The sequence below is a fragment of the Pseudomicrostroma glucosiphilum genome (assembly GCF_003144135.1).
Source record: "Pseudomicrostroma glucosiphilum strain MCA 4718 unplaced genomic scaffold BCV69scaffold_13, whole genome shotgun sequence".
Taxonomy (NCBI): domain Eukaryota; kingdom Fungi; phylum Basidiomycota; class Exobasidiomycetes; order Microstromatales; family Microstromataceae; genus Microstroma; species Microstroma glucosiphilum.
The window spans coordinates 419,640-436,484 of NW_020289925.1; the positions used below are offsets into that span (position 1 = coordinate 419,640).

Below are 16,845 nucleotides of genomic sequence, written 5' to 3' on the forward strand. Positions count from 1 at the left end.
GAGTAGGGACGGAGAGCGGAGCGCATCGAGCGCATGGCGAGTGAGCGTGGGAGCATTGTGGTGACGTGTTCAAGGATGAGCATGGAAGACTACGCAGGAAGGGAAGGTCTCTAATGCTGAGTGAGTGGAGCTCGAGTGTGACTGTAAGCGTGAGTCCCTTCTGCGTGTGTGTGTCACCCTGCGTCTCACGTCTGTCCTTCCTTTGGCCATGGCGGCCTCGGCTCCGAGCGCGCGGTGCGGACTGGCCAATGCCCAAGGCTCCTCGATGGAGCATCGTCCCCGTCTGCAGGCCGCTCGTCCAAAAGTGTAGGGACCGGGTCCATCACCTCCATCAACACATCCTATCAACACCTTCGCCGTCCCCACTGAGAGTGTCTCGGACGCACACCTCGTCATCCTTCTCAGCGAGTCCCAATCGAACCTAGTCTCTCATTGATACCATTGAGCCTCTCTCGCGGACGATTTCTCTTCACTTGCCTTCTCTTCTCGGCTCTCTCCGTGCCTCACTGAGACATCCACAACCTACAAGTGAAACCCCCTCAACGCCTCAGACATTCAAGTTGATTTGACTCGCTGCATATCGAATCACTGAATCAGCATGGCGTCAGCAGCAGTGGGTGAGTACAAGCGACAGCAGATAATTCGGCAAGAAAGAGCGAAGGGGCGAAGAGAGACCCTTCTGGTGACCTGTGCTTGTGGTACCAGCTACTGACATGTCTTACCATCGCTATCTCGCAGTCGGGCCTCCTCCAGGGCTAGGCCCTGCTTCTCGACCGTCCACCGGCAATGGGAATGGCCAAGCTGCACAGACTGCCGTGCACGACAGCAGGGTCAAGTATTCCCGCGCTTTCCTACTGAAGCTGTCGGGTAGTCCGTTGGTACAGCAACCAGAGATGCCTCCGTTCCAGCAGTGGTTCGGGTGAGTTCCTTGCCGATGCGACTCAGACGCGGGCGTTGCCATCTGATATGAATGCTCACTCATCCATTTCATTCTTCTCATAGTGACTGGGAATCGTATACACCACGCCAAGGCCATACGTCGCACTCGAATCAATATCAGCACCGAGGCGACTCAGAGCAGCAGGGCGGGAGATACAATAACCGGGGAGGTGACAGAGAGGCAGGTGGACACGGCAGACATTACGGACGTATGCAACACGATGATGCATCCGGCCCAATGGGCGAATTCTCACACAGCAAAGGAGATGCTCAACAGTCCACGCATGCCAATGGCAGAGACGGCTACCTTCCCGGCTTCCAAGGCGTGAGGAGGAGGGAAGGCGGACCTCCTGGGGAGAGGTCAGAGCGAGGTGGTGATCGCCCGGAACGACATGACAGAGAGAGGGGCGGTGACAGAGGGGAGGGCAGAGCGCCCTACAACAAACGATATGAAGATCGGGAGGCAGGAGGCGATGGCGCTGTTCCAAGATACGCAAACGGTGAGTCGCCGCGGAAAGTCATGCGTGTTGATATCTCCGCCTGACGAGGTACCCTGCGTCTGCCAGACCCACGAGGTGCGAACTCCCGATTCTCTCTTACAGGCAAGAATCCTTTTGGTCAAGTCTCTGCAAGCGGCACTTTCAAGCCAGCAGGCAAAGACGGCGAAGGCAGGGTAAGTCCTCTATTGAAGGCGTATACCTCCCCGAGCGATTTGAGCTGAATCTTCCTCTGCTTCCTTCTTGCTCTAGTTCCCAATGGGACGGATGTCCTCGTATGGCCGTGATCGAGAACAACGAGAGCCTGTCGCCTTCGATGAGGCAGGCAAGCCCATTCGGATGCCTCGCAGCGGTGGTATGGGCAAGGACTTCAACCGAGGAGACTCTCGACGCGAAGACGGTGGTGCCAGCTCCAGGGGAGGCGGTGGAGAAGAAGAAGATGGCGAGTGGGAGACGGTCCCTCGCTCACCGGATGCTGAGCGCAAGATGGTGCGAGCTGGAGCACTGGCGGACGCAGCATCTGATTGGAGGAGAGGTCCTGGAGCTGCTGGACTGCCCAAGCGAAACTCTGAAGCAATCGGTGGAAGGGGAGCGGTGGGAGCTAGAGGTGCAAGGGGCGAAGATTCCAGGAGAGGTGGGGCAGGTGGCTCTGCCGCCTTCCCCGCTTGGATGGCCGAGGAAGCGGAATCGCCGAGTTGGATGGACGACAATGCTTCAACCCCTTCACACCCAGCACAAGGAGAGAAGAAGGAGAGGGGCAAGCTCAAGTTCGATGCTTTCCAGGGATCCGAAATCCATGCTACACCACTTGCAGGTGAAGACAGCATACAGGCATTTAAGAGAGAGATGAAGGAGCGAGAAAGGAGAGCAAGGGAGAAAGAGAGCGGCGATGGCACAACAACCGATCGTGATGCCACTTCGCAGCCCGCGCCCGCTGCTCGGCCATCTGCACCACCTGGTCTCTCGAAGCCAACGGATGCATCCGCAACCTCTCAGAAGAAGGCGGACGAGGGTACAGACGGACACATCGAATCTGGAGATAGTAAGCCTCCGACAGCATCGGGTCCACCTCCTGGCTTGGCAGGTGCATCCAGTGCCCCTACGTCATCGACTGCTTCTGCTTCGGCCGCATCTACACCTTCAGCCGCCGCGGCCACTCCCGCAGGAGGCCGGGGGTCGAGTCGCTTTGCCAGATTCTTTGATGGCGCTGCTGCTACGAATAAGGCTAAAGAAGCCCAGGAAAAGGCTCTGGCTGCCCATACCCAAGGTATCAACTCTACGAGCAGTCCCAGCCTCGCCGCTTCCACGCCGGGTGGCACTTCAACGCCTTCCAATGCTAGTGCCGGAATGGAAGCTTTGTTCCAGAACATGATGATGAATCACTCCCAGCCTCAGCAATCCTCCTCGGAACAACAACAATCTCAGCATCGTGGAGAGACTGTCAAATCCCCGCAGGCTGGAGCTGGAGGTGGTAGCAGCGATGGAAAACCCAGTGATGCCGATGCCGAGAGTATGCAGAAGATTATGGCGCTCCTTCGAGGAGGCGGTGGAGGACCGGACAGTGGCAAGGGCGATGGCTCCCGCACTCCTTCCCAGCAGGCATCGGGTCGAGGCGGTGGCGATGGTGTCAGCAGTGCAGCAGCAGCTGGTTTGATGGCAATGCTCTCTGGAGGAGCCCAGCCTTCACCATCAGTATCTTCTTCTGGTGGTCAGCGCGCTCCTTCACCTCAACAGCAGCGCCATCCTCAGCAAGGTCAAGGGCTTCCACCCGGGCTTGAAGCAGCAAGGTTCAATGCTCACGCTCATCCACCTCCAGGTGTCACAGGTCGAGCGTCGCCTGCTCCTCCCATGGGCATTCCGCCTCGAGCCCAGAGTCCCAACATGAGCTTTGGCGCTCAACAGCAGCAGCAGCATCGATCTCAGAGCCCCGGTGTAGGGTTCTTCGATCATCCTCAACAGCAACAAAGCCACCAGCAAGGTCAACATCAGCGAATGGGTTCGCATCAGGGCGGTATGCAGCAATTCGGCTCACTGCCTCCTGGCTTCTCTGGTAACGGTGGTGGGCCTGCCCAGTCCCCTGGTGGTACAGGCCGACCTCCCTTCGACCCACGTCTGCTGGCTCGCCCACCTCCTGGTCTTCAAGGCCCTCCTCCACCTGGCATCAACGGCAACAACCATCCTGCAATGCGAGGCGGCGGAGGTGGCAATGCTCGAGAAGGCCCAGGTCCCAATCTGGGCAACCTGCTCGCCGGGTTCCCGCCCCACTTGCAGCACCAATTCATGGCCTTACCGCCTCATGTACAGCACTCCTACCTCACTGGCGGCGGTCCGGGTCCGCAAGGCATGCCGCCAGGTATGGGCCCCATGCGCGGAATGCCCCCTGGACCTCCTCCCCCGCCTCCTCACTCGCCTTACTTCCACCAGCAGATGCTGTACGGGCCTGGACCAGGCGCAGCGGGCTCCCCTCAGCACTTGGGTCCCTATGGTGGAGGCTCTGGTGCTGCAGGAGCCAGCTCGCCGGGCGGTCAGGGAATGCCGCCTCCACCCCCTGGAATGATGGGCGGGATGCCCTACTACGGCGGCGGTGGCGGCAATGGCCCACAGAGGTGAGCTCAGCAAGCCTCAAGCCCCGCTGCACACTCATGGTCGAATACGCTTGATGCGAAATGCACTCCTCTACAACCACCCATGAGACTCTTCTTGTATCTGCGAGGGCTCCCTCTGCTCTACCCACACATATCTACGAGCGCCACCTCTCATCGCACACATGCTCGCTTCCCTCCGCTCACACTCCCGCCAGTCCTCGACCGTGTCGTAACTCTCGCCTTTACTCTTTGTTTGTGTCTTCGCAATTTGTGTTCTCCATTCCTCCACACCCTCCCCCTCCTGTCAATTGAAGCACAACGAGAAGCGAGAAGATTACGTTCTGTTTGTTCTTGACTGATTGGCTCTCTAGACTACACTTCGAGTGAGCGGACGGATGGGCGAGCGCAGCGCCGCACAATGTAAAGGGAGATCAAAGATAAAAGGCGCTCAGAGTAACCAAGCGCACTTTGCTAGTATACATAATTGTGGGGAATCGAACCAGGAAATTGTACCTCGTGCGTACGGACAAGGGCGATTCCCACCTCTTCTCCTCCCCCATCAGTCGCTCTCACCACTGCAGATCGGCACATCAGAGGACAGCCGCCCCCTGTCCGCCCTTCTTACGGTCCTTCACTTCGCCCTCTTGGCCCTCATCACCCTGTCCCGCCTGATCATTGTCTCCGAATCCAGATGCAGGGAGAGAATCCTCGGCAGAGATTGGACCTGCTGCAGCTTCACTATCAATGGTGGCTGGTTGTCTCTTCGAGCTTGTTTGCGTTTGCGTGTCTTCCCGCGGTCGTGTATCTGCGTCCGTTGCTGCGCCACCCTTCTTCCTGGTCTCGGGAGAGGCAGTACGCTCACCAGGGTCCTTCTTGCTGCTGCTGCTGTCGCCGCCCCTGCTGACTTGATCCCCCTTCTCCGCACCCGACTCCGGCTCAACGGGCGGCTCATGCTTGTCCTCCTCTCTGGGCTCTCCCACAGCCGGTCGCTCAATATGGCGCTTTTCCCCGTCCTCACCTGCCGGCACCTCCCCATCTATGCGACCCGAGTGAGGATCGATTGCGCCTGGAGAGACTGATGTTGCAGCAGAGGGGAGAGCTCCCCCCTCTTCGTCTGGTTGCTGCTGCTGGTGGTCCTGGCGCTCCCCTTGCTTCGCGGCAGCTTTGGACTTGGGTCCGAGGGAAGAGGTAAAGTAATCGCCGCTGCCGCTGTTCTTGCCACTACCGCTACCCTTGCTGCTGCCCATACCCTCGCCCGCAGATCCAACATCCGTCTTTATCCCTTCCCCTTGCTCCTGCCGGTCGTCCCCTTCCGGCACAAGGGCACTGAGTGTCTGCACGGCCTGGTGCATAGGTACCTCCTCGCGCAAGGGGCTCTCCACGACAGGTCCGCCGAAGAGGTGCGGTCGCTCGTCCCCGAGCGCAGACGATGAGCGCTCGCCGCGCGCCCGACCCCAGTGTTCTTGCTGCTCGGAGAAGCGGTCGACTTTCACTCCCGAAGAGGCAGTACCTCGAGAAGTCTTGCGGCCAGTGTGCACATTATGCCCTTCCTTGTCCTCTTGTAGATGGTCTGGCTCGATAAGGGAGTCAGGTCGATGAGGTACTGGCCGCTCGTCGCTGCCTTCATCTTCGTCCTCTTGGCTTTGATCTGCATCTTCTTTGCCTGCTTCCTCGCCCTTGCTCGGAGACCCTGCATCGTGCCCAGTAAGGCTGCCGAGCGCAGCCGCAATCTTATCAAGACCGAAGCTCTTGAGACCTGCCGAGAGGCGATCCAGCGGACCAGCCTGCTGTAGTCGATTGCTGAGATGCTTTTTAGCAGCCGTAGGGTCCGACTTTCTCATAAGAGCCTCTAAACGGGTCTCAAGAGCTTGCAGCGATGCGTGTAGGCGATCCGTTTGGGTTTGGCGACGCTCGCCATCCCCAGAGGGCGCGAATGGACTGTCCTTTATGTCCTCGCTAGAAGGCGATTCGACTTTGGTAGGCGTGTCTGACCCCTCCTGACCACCCTCCGCACGAGGGGACTGCACAATATCAACAGAGCCAGAGTCGTCCTTGTGGTTCTCTTGGGCTGCTGCTTCCCTCGAACCCTTGAAGAGCGACCAGCCAGACTTGTTGTCCGGAGATCCGGGCGTATTCACTTCGGCGATCGTTCCAAGACCGATTGTACTTGCGCCAGCACTGGCCGCGGTATTGATTGCCGAGGTGAGACCCGCGGCTCCACTTCTCAAGCTCGCAGAAGATGCTGCCGACCTTGCCCAGGACATGGGGGAGAGAGATGAGGACGCTGTCTGTTCCGGCTCCCTCGAGTCTGTCTCTGCACCGTCAGCACTCTTCTGTGATTGCTCCGAGGAAGATCGAGCACGTTCATTCGACGGCCCACTTTGCCCACCGCTCGTGCCGATAGCTTTTAAGCTGGTCATTGTCGAGGTCAGACCCAGACCCGACTCCCCGCCAGTCAGTGAAGAGAACATCGACCCGGCCCGAGAGACAGAAGGCGATGCTTCAGGGGAGTCATATGGTCCCTGTTGCACTTGCGGCGAGGAAGGGTTCGAAGAAGACGGCCAGAGCATAGACCCTTGGCGCTCGTTGCTGCTCTGGCCTCCTTCTCCATTCGCACTGCTGCCGGTGGACCTCGCTGTACTCTTGCGCCTCTTGAACTTTGTCACAGCTCTTGCTACCGCAAACACACCAGAGACTCTGCGGATGGCTTTGCGAAGCTCGTCTTCGGTGATCTCGCTGACCACAGAGCTGAGATTCTTGGCTGCCGAAGGGATGGGCGCGGTGCCAGCCAGAGTGACCCACTGATGCTCTCGTGCGTCCTCAATGGTGATGCGCTTCTCGGCATCCTTCATCAGGAACTTTTGCAGGAGATCGACGCATTCCAGAGACAAGTGTGACGGGTACTCGGGCTCTTCATGGCAGATGGCTTCATAGAGATCCATGAAGCCAGACTTGTCAAAGGGGAGATGACCTACGACCATGCAGTAGAGGGTCACTCCGAGAGCCCAGAGATCGTCCCGATATCCTGAAGTCTCCCGCTCCGACTTGACCCCGGCTTTCTCTGACCCCGCTCCCTCCCCCTGGGAAGGTCTCCTCTCGTCTGTCGATTTACGGGAGGAGGGAGCTCGAGCCGAGCAGATCTCCGGACTGAGGAACGCCGGTGTACCCTGCCCTCTGGCAGTAGAGACTGCATCAGCTGGCTTTTCCGAGGGAGCAAAGAGCTCCGAGACTCCAAAATCTACAATCTTGCACGTCTTTCCATCTTCGGCGAGGAGTATATTGGCGGGCTTGATGTCTCGATGGACAATGTCGCTGGAATGGAGGTACTCGATGCCCAGGAGGATTTGCACAAAGTAGGAGCGTGCGACCTCTTCTTTCAGCGGTGTGGTCCGCTCGTGCAGCTTGACATCGATGATAACTCCACCTCTGTAAGAAGATTGGCAGGAAGAAGAGGGATCAATATGCATCACTGAGAGCTCATGATGTCTTATCGGTGGAGCTACTCACGGACAGTATTCCACGACCATGTACAGCTCGTCCCTCGAAGGATCGTCCAGCACCTCGTGCAGCGAGATGATATTCGGATGATTAAGTTTCTTCATGATCGCGATCTCTCTCCGTATCAGCTCTAGCGGATCCTTGTCCTCCTCCCTGTCCGAAGAAGTTCCTCTTGAAGGTCCTCTTTGTAGCCCTCTGCCTCTCAGTCCACCTCGAGCTGCACCCGGCCGCCGGAGCTGTTCGCTCCGACGTGACTTCTTCAGTCGAGTCTTGGAGAGCTCCTTGACGGCAAAGATTTCAGAGGCATTGTCTCGGAGACGTCCCTCGAAGACGACACCATAGGCGCCTTGCCCGATGACTCGGGTGAGGTGATACTGATTGAGCATGCGAGTACCATCCTTTGTGTTTGAGTAGATTTGCGAGGTAAGCTGTCAGTACTTAGACTCCCACAGCCTTCCTACCTCTGATACAGAGGACCTACCTTCTCATCTTTGGTCTTGGCATCGAGCGTCTCTTTATACTCCCTGCTAGTCTGCCGTGTCCGAGTTCCGGCTGAACTCTCCTCCTGCCTTCCCTCTTGGGGTTCTGTCTCACTAGAATCTGTCGTGGAACTGCCTCCAGGTTTCAACGTAGAGAAAGGATCGGCTTTCTCGGAGGTGGGCGATGCGGCAAGAGGAGAGGCGCTATCTCCCTCTCCTTGGTCACCATCTGCTTGTACGGGTGAGGAGGAAGGGGGCGGTGAGGACGTCCGCGTTTGCTGTTGCTGCTGGTCCTGTTGCTGCTCTCCCTCCCCCTCCCCGTCCAGTGCAGGCCGACGAGGTCGAGATGGAGAAGGGGAAGTAGGCCGAGAGTCCGTCGAAGCCTTCGGAGATCGAGACGGCGAGGCTACAAGAGAGTGATTGGAAGACGATGGTGACGAGGACATGGAGGCCGGCTCCTCTGATACGGTGACCTGATTTCCTTGCTCCTTGTCGTCGTCTGCCTGTCCGCGATCGTGACTTGGCCCGGACTCGGGCTCGGGAGACGCCGTGACGGTCTGGCGACTCATCCCTGATGTGATGACTGGGGGCAGCGGTCAGAGTGATACAGCCTTCTGATGTGAAGATCTGTCGATGTAGCAAAAGGTAGTGGGGATCAGGATGTGTGCTGTAAGACGACGACGACGACGATGAGCTCCGGCGGAAAGAAATGAGGGTGGCCCGCTCGCCTGGGCCTGCCGGAAGTTGCCTCGACTCGCTCGGCAAGACGGACAGGGAGCAAGAAGTGGATTCGAGCCGGAGCCGGAGCCGAAGGTGAGTAGAGACAGCAGCAGCAGCAGCTGGGCGTCGACACACGACACACGACGACATCGCGGGTATACCCTCAATATCAAATTCAGCGGTGTAAAGATTGAATGTGTGATATTGCTCATGTGCAGCGCACCCCACTGACGACCACCAGCTCATGTCACATCACATCTCCGCTCTCCGTCTCCCGCCCCACCCTCACCTTCTTGCAGCTCCCCATCCCTCTCTCTCTCACGCCGCGTCTCAATGGGCAAAGCCAGACACATGGCGGCAGCCGTGACGAAGAGAATCACAGACAGTACCAGGGGTACATTTATCGAGATGGAGAAGAGCCAGCCGGCGAGGACGGGCGCAATGATCCCTGCGAGGCGCGAGAGACCGGAAGCGGTCTGATCAGCAGAGCGACGGAGGAGGGAGGAGGTCAGCGAAGTAGTCTCGGCAGAGCAAAGGGTGTCTTTTGTTTTCAAAAGACTGCTCACCCCGGAAGCGGTTCCCCTGACCTCAGTCTCAAACACCTCCGGTGTGTATCCATAAAGCGCCGCATACGCCGTCGTCGCCGTGAGCGAAATGGTCATCGAGCTAAGTATGATCTGCCACCTTTTAGCCGCTTGAATAAAGCTCAACATCCCCACAGCCGTGAGAAAGAGACTGAGAGCCATGGTCCCTTTTCGACCCAGACGGGTTTCGACTGACCATGCGCCGAGGAGAGAGCCCGGAAGAGAGGCAGTGGCATAGAGGAGGTAGTCGCGCATGACTGCGCTTGGGTCGGACGGACCCGTGGGGGTAGAGAGGCGTGATTCGAGGAACTTGGGGAGGAAGACGTTGAACATCTGTGGCGGGAGGTCAGGCGTGGACAGGTCAGCGCCGACTAAGGGCATGCCCCTGCGTCGCGTCATCACTCACTGTATAGGCGAGGGATACGCTAGTCCAGATGCCCCAGACGAGCACAGTCGTCAACCGCCATTCATCGTCAAACAAAGCGCCGTACTTTGCTAATAGAGGCGCAAGTGCCTCGCTCACAGCAGCTGGCAGCCACTCCTCTGTCCGTTTTGGAGGTCTTCGTGACGTCGGCCCCTCTTGCTCCTCTGTGACTTCCTCTGCCCCTTCTGAAGCTTCCACGGGGTCGCTGCTGGCTACAGCCGAGTATCCACCTCTAGAGTCTGGCTGGCGATGCCGTGTAGCCTTCCCTTGCACAGAGCTTCCCCCTCCTGCTTCGCTAGCGCCTTCTGCCTGGTCATGAACGTCGCTCAGAGCCACAGGTAGGGGGGCTCCATTATATGCTGCAATCTTCTGCAGAGCGACCCTTGCCTCTTCGTATCGTCCCGAAGAGGCCAGATACCTGGGCGATTCGATTAGCCGAAAGAAGACGATGCGCAGGCTCAAGAAGAAAGTCGTCTTTCGGGAGCGAATTAGGACGGAAGTTGAGTGTTTGCTCCGTTACTGTCACTAAAACCTGCCCTGCTATACTCACCAATGCCGCCAAACTTCCCAAGAACCACCTCCACCTCTCCACCGGTCCCGGTATGATGAGTAGACCCAACACCGAGCTGGCCACTGATCCCATACTGAAGAACACGCTCAGAAACGTCAGCAGGTACTGTTTCGACGTGGGCAGATTCTCCACAAAGACTAATCCGTCCGTCGGCATAGATCCCCCCAGTCCGAGACCCAGACAGAAGAGTCCGAGACAGAGTGTGGGAAAGGAGCCTGCGAAGGCTGATAGGAAGCCGAAGACGGTCACGAGGAGGAGCGTCCCGTCGAATGCTAGCTTGCGTCCATTTGCATCGGACCAGGTACCCCAGGCGAATGCTCCCAGCATCATCCCTGCAAAAGTACACGAGCTGAGCAGTCCAATCTGTCCGTCTGGGACGGCGAAATCCTTCTGCACCCGAGGAAGGATGATCGCTACTCCCTGCAGCCACGCATTATCCGCTGCATACCCACACCCAGTAAGAAGGAGAAGAGCCCACTGGTACCTTCCCATGCCGATCGAGTTGATCGTCTTATCCAACGGAGTCTCCCCCTGCGCTGTAGCGCGCCAAGTGGCCGGCTCGCTCTCCATTGCGAGCGAGGGAGCACCGACGGCCGAGACGCTACGGATCATCTTGGAGCGGCTAGGCCAGGAGGGGGCATCGGTGGCGTAGGAAGAGGAAGGGTGAGAGTAAGAGGGGGAGAGGAAGAGGGTTTGCGGTCGCTGGGGACGCTGTGCTCCTGCACTTGTACCTGCACTTGTACCCGTGGTGGGAAGCCGCGAGGAGGAGGCCTCCTGTAGAGGGTGCAGAGTCGAGTAGCCAGCATAGCTCTGGGCGCGAGGAGCAACACCATCGATGCTCAGGCGTGGACGAGGCTCTACCATGACCGCTGATGCCCCCCTGGGAGTGCGGGTATGGAAGCCGGTGAGAGCGTGAGTAGGAAGCACAATTGCAACCTGCCAAGCGGGGAAATGCCCGATCCCCCTCGTTCCGCCCGTGAGATTGAGGTCTGTGCGAGAGCGTGCTCAGCCTCAAAATTGCCGCTTTCCTGAATTCCAAGGCTCCCAATAATCGCTCACCGGCGGCTGCGAGACAATGGGCACGATGGCATCCGAGGAAATTCACTTTACATTGTGTATCGAAAGAGGAAGGGCACGACAAGAAAGGAAAGACTTTTGCGACAAGAAGGGAACTGGGCACAAAGAAAAGGGATGGCGCTCTATGGAGCCGGGGACCAACGCTGCAACCCCGGCCCTGCTCCGCTCCCATCCTCCCCACCCCTTTCCTCGAGCAAGGACAAGGGCATCATTTATTGCTCTTCTACTTGAGAGTCTCCATCTGGAAGTCGGCAGCAGCATCGGGCACGTTGAGGACGCGCAGCGAGTTGGTGTTACCTGTTCCGCCCCTCCAGCCCTGCAGGACGATGCACACTCCACCCTTCTCAACAATGCCCAGCCTCAGGGCCTCGCTGAGTCCGTACTTGATTCGGTTGTCCACATCCTTCTGCCAGCCAGACTCGTCTGCGGGACGAGGGTAAGGGAAGAACATACCGTAGCATCCTCGGTACAGGTGCACGTCCCTCTCAGTGTGCTCGTCACGGGTAATAGTCAGAATTGGGCATCGTGGGCGGTACTTGGACACCAGCCTGGCAGTGTTACCCGAAGTAGACATGAGCAGGATGGCGTGTGCCTGCTGCTCCAGGGAGGCAGCGACGGCAGCCATGGCCACAGTCTCGGAAGTCTCAGTGGGCACCTGAGTCAGAGTACGCATCTCGTTGAAGAGGGGAACGTACGAGATGGACTGCTCAGCCAGGAAGGCAGTCTCGGCCATCATGCGAACAGCCTCGAGAGGGTAGGCTCCCTTTGCAGTCTCTCCCGACAGCATGACACAGTCAGCTCCGTCCAGGACGGCGTTGGCTACATCCGACACCTCGGCACGAGTGGGTCGGTTGTTGACAATCATCGACTCCAGCATCTGGGTGGCACAGATGGATGGCTTGCCGGCAATGTTGCACTTTGCGATCATCATCTTCTGGGCCATAAAGACCTGAGGGGCTGGGATCTCGATACCCAGGTCACCTCGGGCAACCATGATACCGTCCGACTCTCGCAGAATCTCGTCGAAGTTGAGGACACCCTGGTGGTTCTCGACCTTGGAGATGATCTTGATGTGAGCTCCCTTCTCTCCCAAAATCTCACGGATGGTTCGGACATCGGAACCCCTTCGAATGAACGAGGCAAAGACCATGTCGAGGTTGTTGTCGACAGCCCAGAGCAGATCTTTCTTGTCCTTCTCGGAGATGGCGGGAAGATCGACGTCGGTGAGCGGCAAGTTGACACCCTTCTTGTTGGAGAGGGTACCGTTGTTGACGGCTCGTACCTTGACCAGGAGGTCAGACTCGATGGCAATGACCTCGAGAGCGAGGATACCATCATCGATGTAGATGATCCTTCCTACCTCGACCTTCTTGGCGAGGTTCTTGTAGTCAATGTAGAGGTACTCGGCGGAGCAGCTCTCGGCATACTTCTCGTCCATGGTGACGTAGAACTCGTGACCGATGGTGATCTTGACATCCTCGCCGTTCGTCATGACACCGGTTCGCATCTCGGGTCCCTTGGTGTCAAGGGCGATGGCCAGGGGACGACCCTGAGCAGCGGCGACGGCGGCACGGGCGTTGTCCACTACGGTCTTGAAGTACTCGTGAGAACCGTGAGATGCATTCAGTCGGACTGAGAGGGAGAGCAGCGCAAGGCGGAGCAGCAGGGTAGATGGTTAGCGGATGTCCTTGGGCAGGTGAGCCTTCTCTTGGGGACTAGGAGTGGCAGTTGACAACTCACCAATGTTCATACCGGCCTTGCGGAGGTTGCCCAGCATCTCCACGCTCATGGTCTTGGGACCAATGGTGGCAATGATGGAGCTGGTAGAGGGGAAACGATCAATCGAGGGTACCCGCGTTAGTGCTGCGCTCGTATCCTTATCTCGGTGGGTCGCTGGGGTGATGATGCCCGTTGCCCAGGCTGTGGACACTCACGTCTTACGGAAGTACTTGTTGGTAGCACTGATGGAGTGCTCGAGTGGGTTGAGGGAGGCATACCACTCGAGCTGGGACTCTGCGCGAGGGTGAAGAGAAAAGGGCGGGTGGTGAGGAAGAAGTGATCAGCTTGCAGTTCAAGCGTCGATTGATATGGCATGAAGCAGGCGGTGCAGATAAAGCTACTCACTGGCGATGGGCTGGTAGAGCATGTTGTGAAGGGGTGGAGGAGGTGTAAGGTGAGGTGGGCGAGGTGTACAGAGGTGGTTATATGCGCTGGGATTAGCAACAGGAGTGAAGTTGAGCTAGCTGATAATGGAGGTTTGATCTATGCTGCGTCTGATATGCGCGGGCTGCTCTTCCTAAGTGAACAGGGAGAGTGTATAAGGCGAAGAGTGGTGGTGATGGAGTGACACTCGATGGTCTGCTCAAGGCGAATGCTTCGAACAAAGGGTAGATGATGGTGTGGGTGCAGAAGACGGGAAGCAGAAGGAAGGGGGAGAGAAGAGACAGACAGCATGGCCCGCCCACTTTGGCGCACGGCTGTTCTTCCTGGCTGCCCTTGCATTTTTTCCTGTGACGCTGGAGATGTGCGCCCGCCCAGAGATTAGAACGTCAGTCCGCCCGCGTAGGCGTCCTCTGTCCCTCTGCCCGCGCTACGCCCTGCGCCTTTGCGTTGGGGCAAACGGCAATTTTCTTCCTTCAGGCACATCCGCCGCCACGCCAGACGCGACCCGCGAGCGCCCGCGCTCGAGCCACCCACCCAGACAAATCTCGCCGTGTGCGTGCGCCGCTCTTGCCGTCCGCCGGTCCTTCCTCCACTCCGTCGATCGAATCGAGGTCAAGACTGCCCAGCCTCGCCTCGTACTCGATGGCCCTCGGCAATGGTCAAGGCCAGAGCGATGGACATCCAGCCAGAGCCGTAGCACGGCAGGCTGCGCTGGTCAGTACACAGAGGAGAATACAATACATCGCGGTACATCGCATTTGCTGACCATCCCTGTGACACAACTCGCACAGCTCCACGCGCCCACCCTCGCAGCTCACCTCCATGGAGTCACTACCGGCCTCTGGACGTGGACCTTTCCACCGCAGGAGCCTGAACAGTCATCCGCACCCGGAGCAGTCGAAGGCACCATCTCCACCATAGCCCCCAGTAGCGATCAGCAACTCCCCTCGTCCACCTCATTCCATGCGACCCTCATCACCTCCCCCGCCCTCCTTTCCGCCTCTACCCGCACGCGCATCTTCGACCTCTTCCAGCGGAATCTGCAGTCCAGCTACGAGCTCAACGATGCCTGGAGTCCTGCGCAGAAGAAGGAGGAAATGTTTGATCTCCAAGGAGAGGGTAGGTGGATCCTACTCTGGGAGCTTTCCTCTGAGGCTTCTCAGGTTGAGCAGGGGAAGGAAGAAGCAGATGATCGGACCCTCGTCGGTTTTATCCTCTGGCGGTTCGATACCGAGGAGTGTACAAAGGAGGATTGGACAGAGTGGGAAGCGCTTCGCCAGAGGGACGCATCATCTCCAGCTCCAGCTCCACCGCAGAAGCGGGTGCTCCCTCTGCCTGGCGCCAAGCGAGGTCCTGGTGGAAAGGGTAGACTGGTCGTGAAGAGGACAAAAGTGGAGCGTGTTCTGCCCGTAGGATACTGGTGAGTCAGCGTACCCCTGATCAGTTGCGATCCATCCCGATATCCTGACCCTTTACGTCTAGTCTCTGCCACTCTTCACTGCTCGCAGCTACGAGCTCGCCATCTCACCCTCCTACTCCTCCACCGGCCTGGGATTTGCCCTACTCTCTTCCCTCTCCCTCCTGTCCACCCAAACAGGCATGCGCAAAGTCATGCTCACCTGCTGGAGATGCAATACGGGTGCGCTGCGCTTCTATTTGCAAAAGTGCAAAGGTTGGGAGGTGGATGGCATTAGCCCTAGAAGTGTGGAGGAGGATGAGGAGGATGAGATAGGCACAAAGGCAGAAGAGAGGAAGGGGTACGTCATCTTGAGCTTGAAGTGCAAGTGAGCTCACATCACGAGAGACGGGCCGCTGTGATTTCCGTATATGCAATTAAGATACCCCGGGTCGATCTACCGTGACATCCCTTGGCATTGCCATCCATCTCTCACGAGCCGAAGACCACCGTCTTTGCGCCATTCTCCAGGATCCTCCTTTCTGCCTTCCACCTCACCGCCCTAGCCAGTACCCTCTGTTCAATCTCTGCTCCCTTTCTCACCAATTCCTCCGGAGTGCTCGAATGGTCTACCCGTTCCACATCCTGCTCAATGATCGGTCCTTCGTCTAGCGCACTGGTGACCAGATGGGCAGTAGCTCCGATGAGCTTGACTCCGCGCGAGTGAGCTTGGTGGTAGGGCTTTGCTCCTTTGAAGGAGGGGAGGAAAGAGTGGTGGATGTTGATAATGCGCGAGGACATGACTTCGCACAGCTTGGGCGAGAGGATCTGCATGTATCTCGCGAGCACCACCAGATCAATCTCGTGCTGAGAAATAAGTTGTAGGATCTGCTCTTCTTGCCACTCTTTTGTGTGAGAAGCGTCGATGGGGAGGTGGTGGAAGGGAATATTGTGCTGAGCGGCTAGAGAGGCAAAGGTGGGGTGGTTGGAGACGATGCAGGGGATGTCGATGGGCAGGACACCGACTGAGTGCCGGTAGAGGAGGTCGTGAATGCAGTCTACGTAGGAATAAAAACAAAAGGAAATGAGGCATCAGTAGTGTGAAGGGGGCTGCTGCCGCACAGCCCACGCCCGCCTACTCACGTCCAATCTTGCTGACCATTAGCATGACCTTGACCTTCTTGTCCTCCTCCTCCATCTCCCACTTCATCCTCTCCCCTCCCATCCTCCCCGCCACATCTCTCCCGAACTCCTCTCTCAATCCGGCTACATCCACCTCCCTGCCCTCGGGGCCCAAGGCGTGCACCCGCATGAAGAAGGTATTCGTCTGCGGGTCACCATACTGTGCCGAATCACGGATATCGTACGACCGCGAGGCGAGCCAGCCGGTGACGAGGTGCACGATGCCCTGAGAGTCAGGGCAGGAGAGAGTGATGATCAGGGACTGGCGCGCAGGCTTGGTCGACTTCTTGCCGCCACTGCTGCTTGAGGAAGCGGGGACGGCCTCCTTGCCATACAGAGCGGCAGTCGTCGTGGTAGAAGCCGAGGCAGCCGGCGGCCGAGTAGAGGATGCGTGGGTAGAGCTGCTCGAGGCAGAGTCTCCTTCAGTTTGCTCTGCCTCCTTCCTTGCCGCGGCCGTTGCTTGCTTTTGTGATTGGATCGGGGCGTCCAGCTCGGAGAGGGAGCGCAGACCTCGAACCTGCACTCGAGAGGCGGGCAGAACCATACGGCAAGGAGGGGTGTTGAGGCGTAAGGAGGCACGAGGCGCCGCTTGAGCGAGTGCCCGCCGCAGGGACGACATTGGCAAGGCAGACATGGCGAGGTGAACTTCAGAAGAGGAGAGATATGAATCGGTAAGGAGGGACGCAACACCTTCGTTGGCCGCTACGAACCCAAAAATCGCCGAGAGAAG

The 16,845-nt window shown here is 58.1% G+C and overlaps 6 protein-coding genes across 6 annotated transcripts; 2 read left to right on the plus strand and 4 right to left on the minus strand.

The window, feature by feature from the left end:
* The first annotated feature begins 299 nt into the window (after positions 1-299).
* Positions 300-4,385, plus strand: BCV69DRAFT_284623 (hypothetical protein). The gene is made up of 5 exons (XM_025493107.1): positions 300-617; positions 739-919; positions 1,003-1,439; positions 1,506-1,612; positions 1,689-4,385. Exons 1-5 carry the CDS (start codon positions 599-601, stop codon positions 4,044-4,046), a joined length of 3,102 nt encoding a protein of 1,033 aa, XP_025346186.1. The 5' UTR covers positions 300-598; the 3' UTR covers positions 4,047-4,385.
* Positions 4,236-8,648, minus strand: BCV69DRAFT_284624 (Pkinase-domain-containing protein). Its single transcript, XM_025493108.1, has 3 exons — positions 8,001-8,648; positions 7,529-7,917; positions 4,236-7,447 (listed from the first exon to the last, which is right to left on the minus strand). Exons 1-3 carry the CDS (start codon positions 8,565-8,567, stop codon positions 4,612-4,614), a joined length of 3,792 nt encoding a protein of 1,263 aa, XP_025346187.1. The 5' UTR covers positions 8,568-8,648; the 3' UTR covers positions 4,236-4,611.
* A 312-nt stretch (positions 8,649-8,960) lies between these two features.
* Positions 8,961-10,867, minus strand: BCV69DRAFT_251949 (MFS general substrate transporter; the record flags this gene model as incomplete). Its single annotated transcript, XM_025490453.1, has 5 exons — positions 8,961-9,194; positions 9,285-9,635; positions 9,709-9,840; positions 9,898-10,200; positions 10,277-10,867. 5 exons carry the CDS (start codon positions 10,865-10,867, stop codon positions 8,961-8,963), a joined length of 1,611 nt encoding a protein of 536 aa, XP_025346188.1.
* A 532-nt stretch (positions 10,868-11,399) lies between these two features.
* Positions 11,400-13,757, minus strand: BCV69DRAFT_262552 (putative pyruvate kinase). The gene is made up of 4 exons (XM_025490720.1): positions 13,499-13,757; positions 13,309-13,387; positions 13,115-13,194; positions 11,400-13,006 (listed from the first exon to the last, which is right to left on the minus strand). The coding sequence occupies exons 1-4, from the start codon at positions 13,518-13,520 to the stop codon at positions 11,598-11,600; spliced, it is 1,590 nt and encodes a 529-aa protein (XP_025346189.1). The 5' UTR covers positions 13,521-13,757; the 3' UTR covers positions 11,400-11,597.
* A 375-nt stretch (positions 13,758-14,132) lies between these two features.
* BCV69DRAFT_295005 (hypothetical protein) lies at positions 14,133-15,325 on the plus strand (the record flags this gene model as incomplete). The annotated part of the gene is made up of 3 exons (XM_025493893.1): positions 14,133-14,251; positions 14,329-14,957; positions 15,046-15,325. Exons 1-3 carry the CDS (start codon positions 14,180-14,182, stop codon positions 15,323-15,325), a joined length of 981 nt encoding a protein of 326 aa, XP_025346190.1. The 5' UTR covers positions 14,133-14,179.
* On the minus strand, positions 15,256-16,800 carry BCV69DRAFT_284629 (Formyltetrahydrofolate deformylase). Its single transcript, XM_025493109.1, has 2 exons — positions 16,077-16,800; positions 15,256-15,991 (listed from the first exon to the last, which is right to left on the minus strand). Exons 1-2 carry the CDS (start codon positions 16,747-16,749, stop codon positions 15,426-15,428), a joined length of 1,239 nt encoding a protein of 412 aa, XP_025346191.1. The 5' UTR covers positions 16,750-16,800; the 3' UTR covers positions 15,256-15,425.
* Positions 16,801-16,845: the final 45 nt, after the last annotated feature.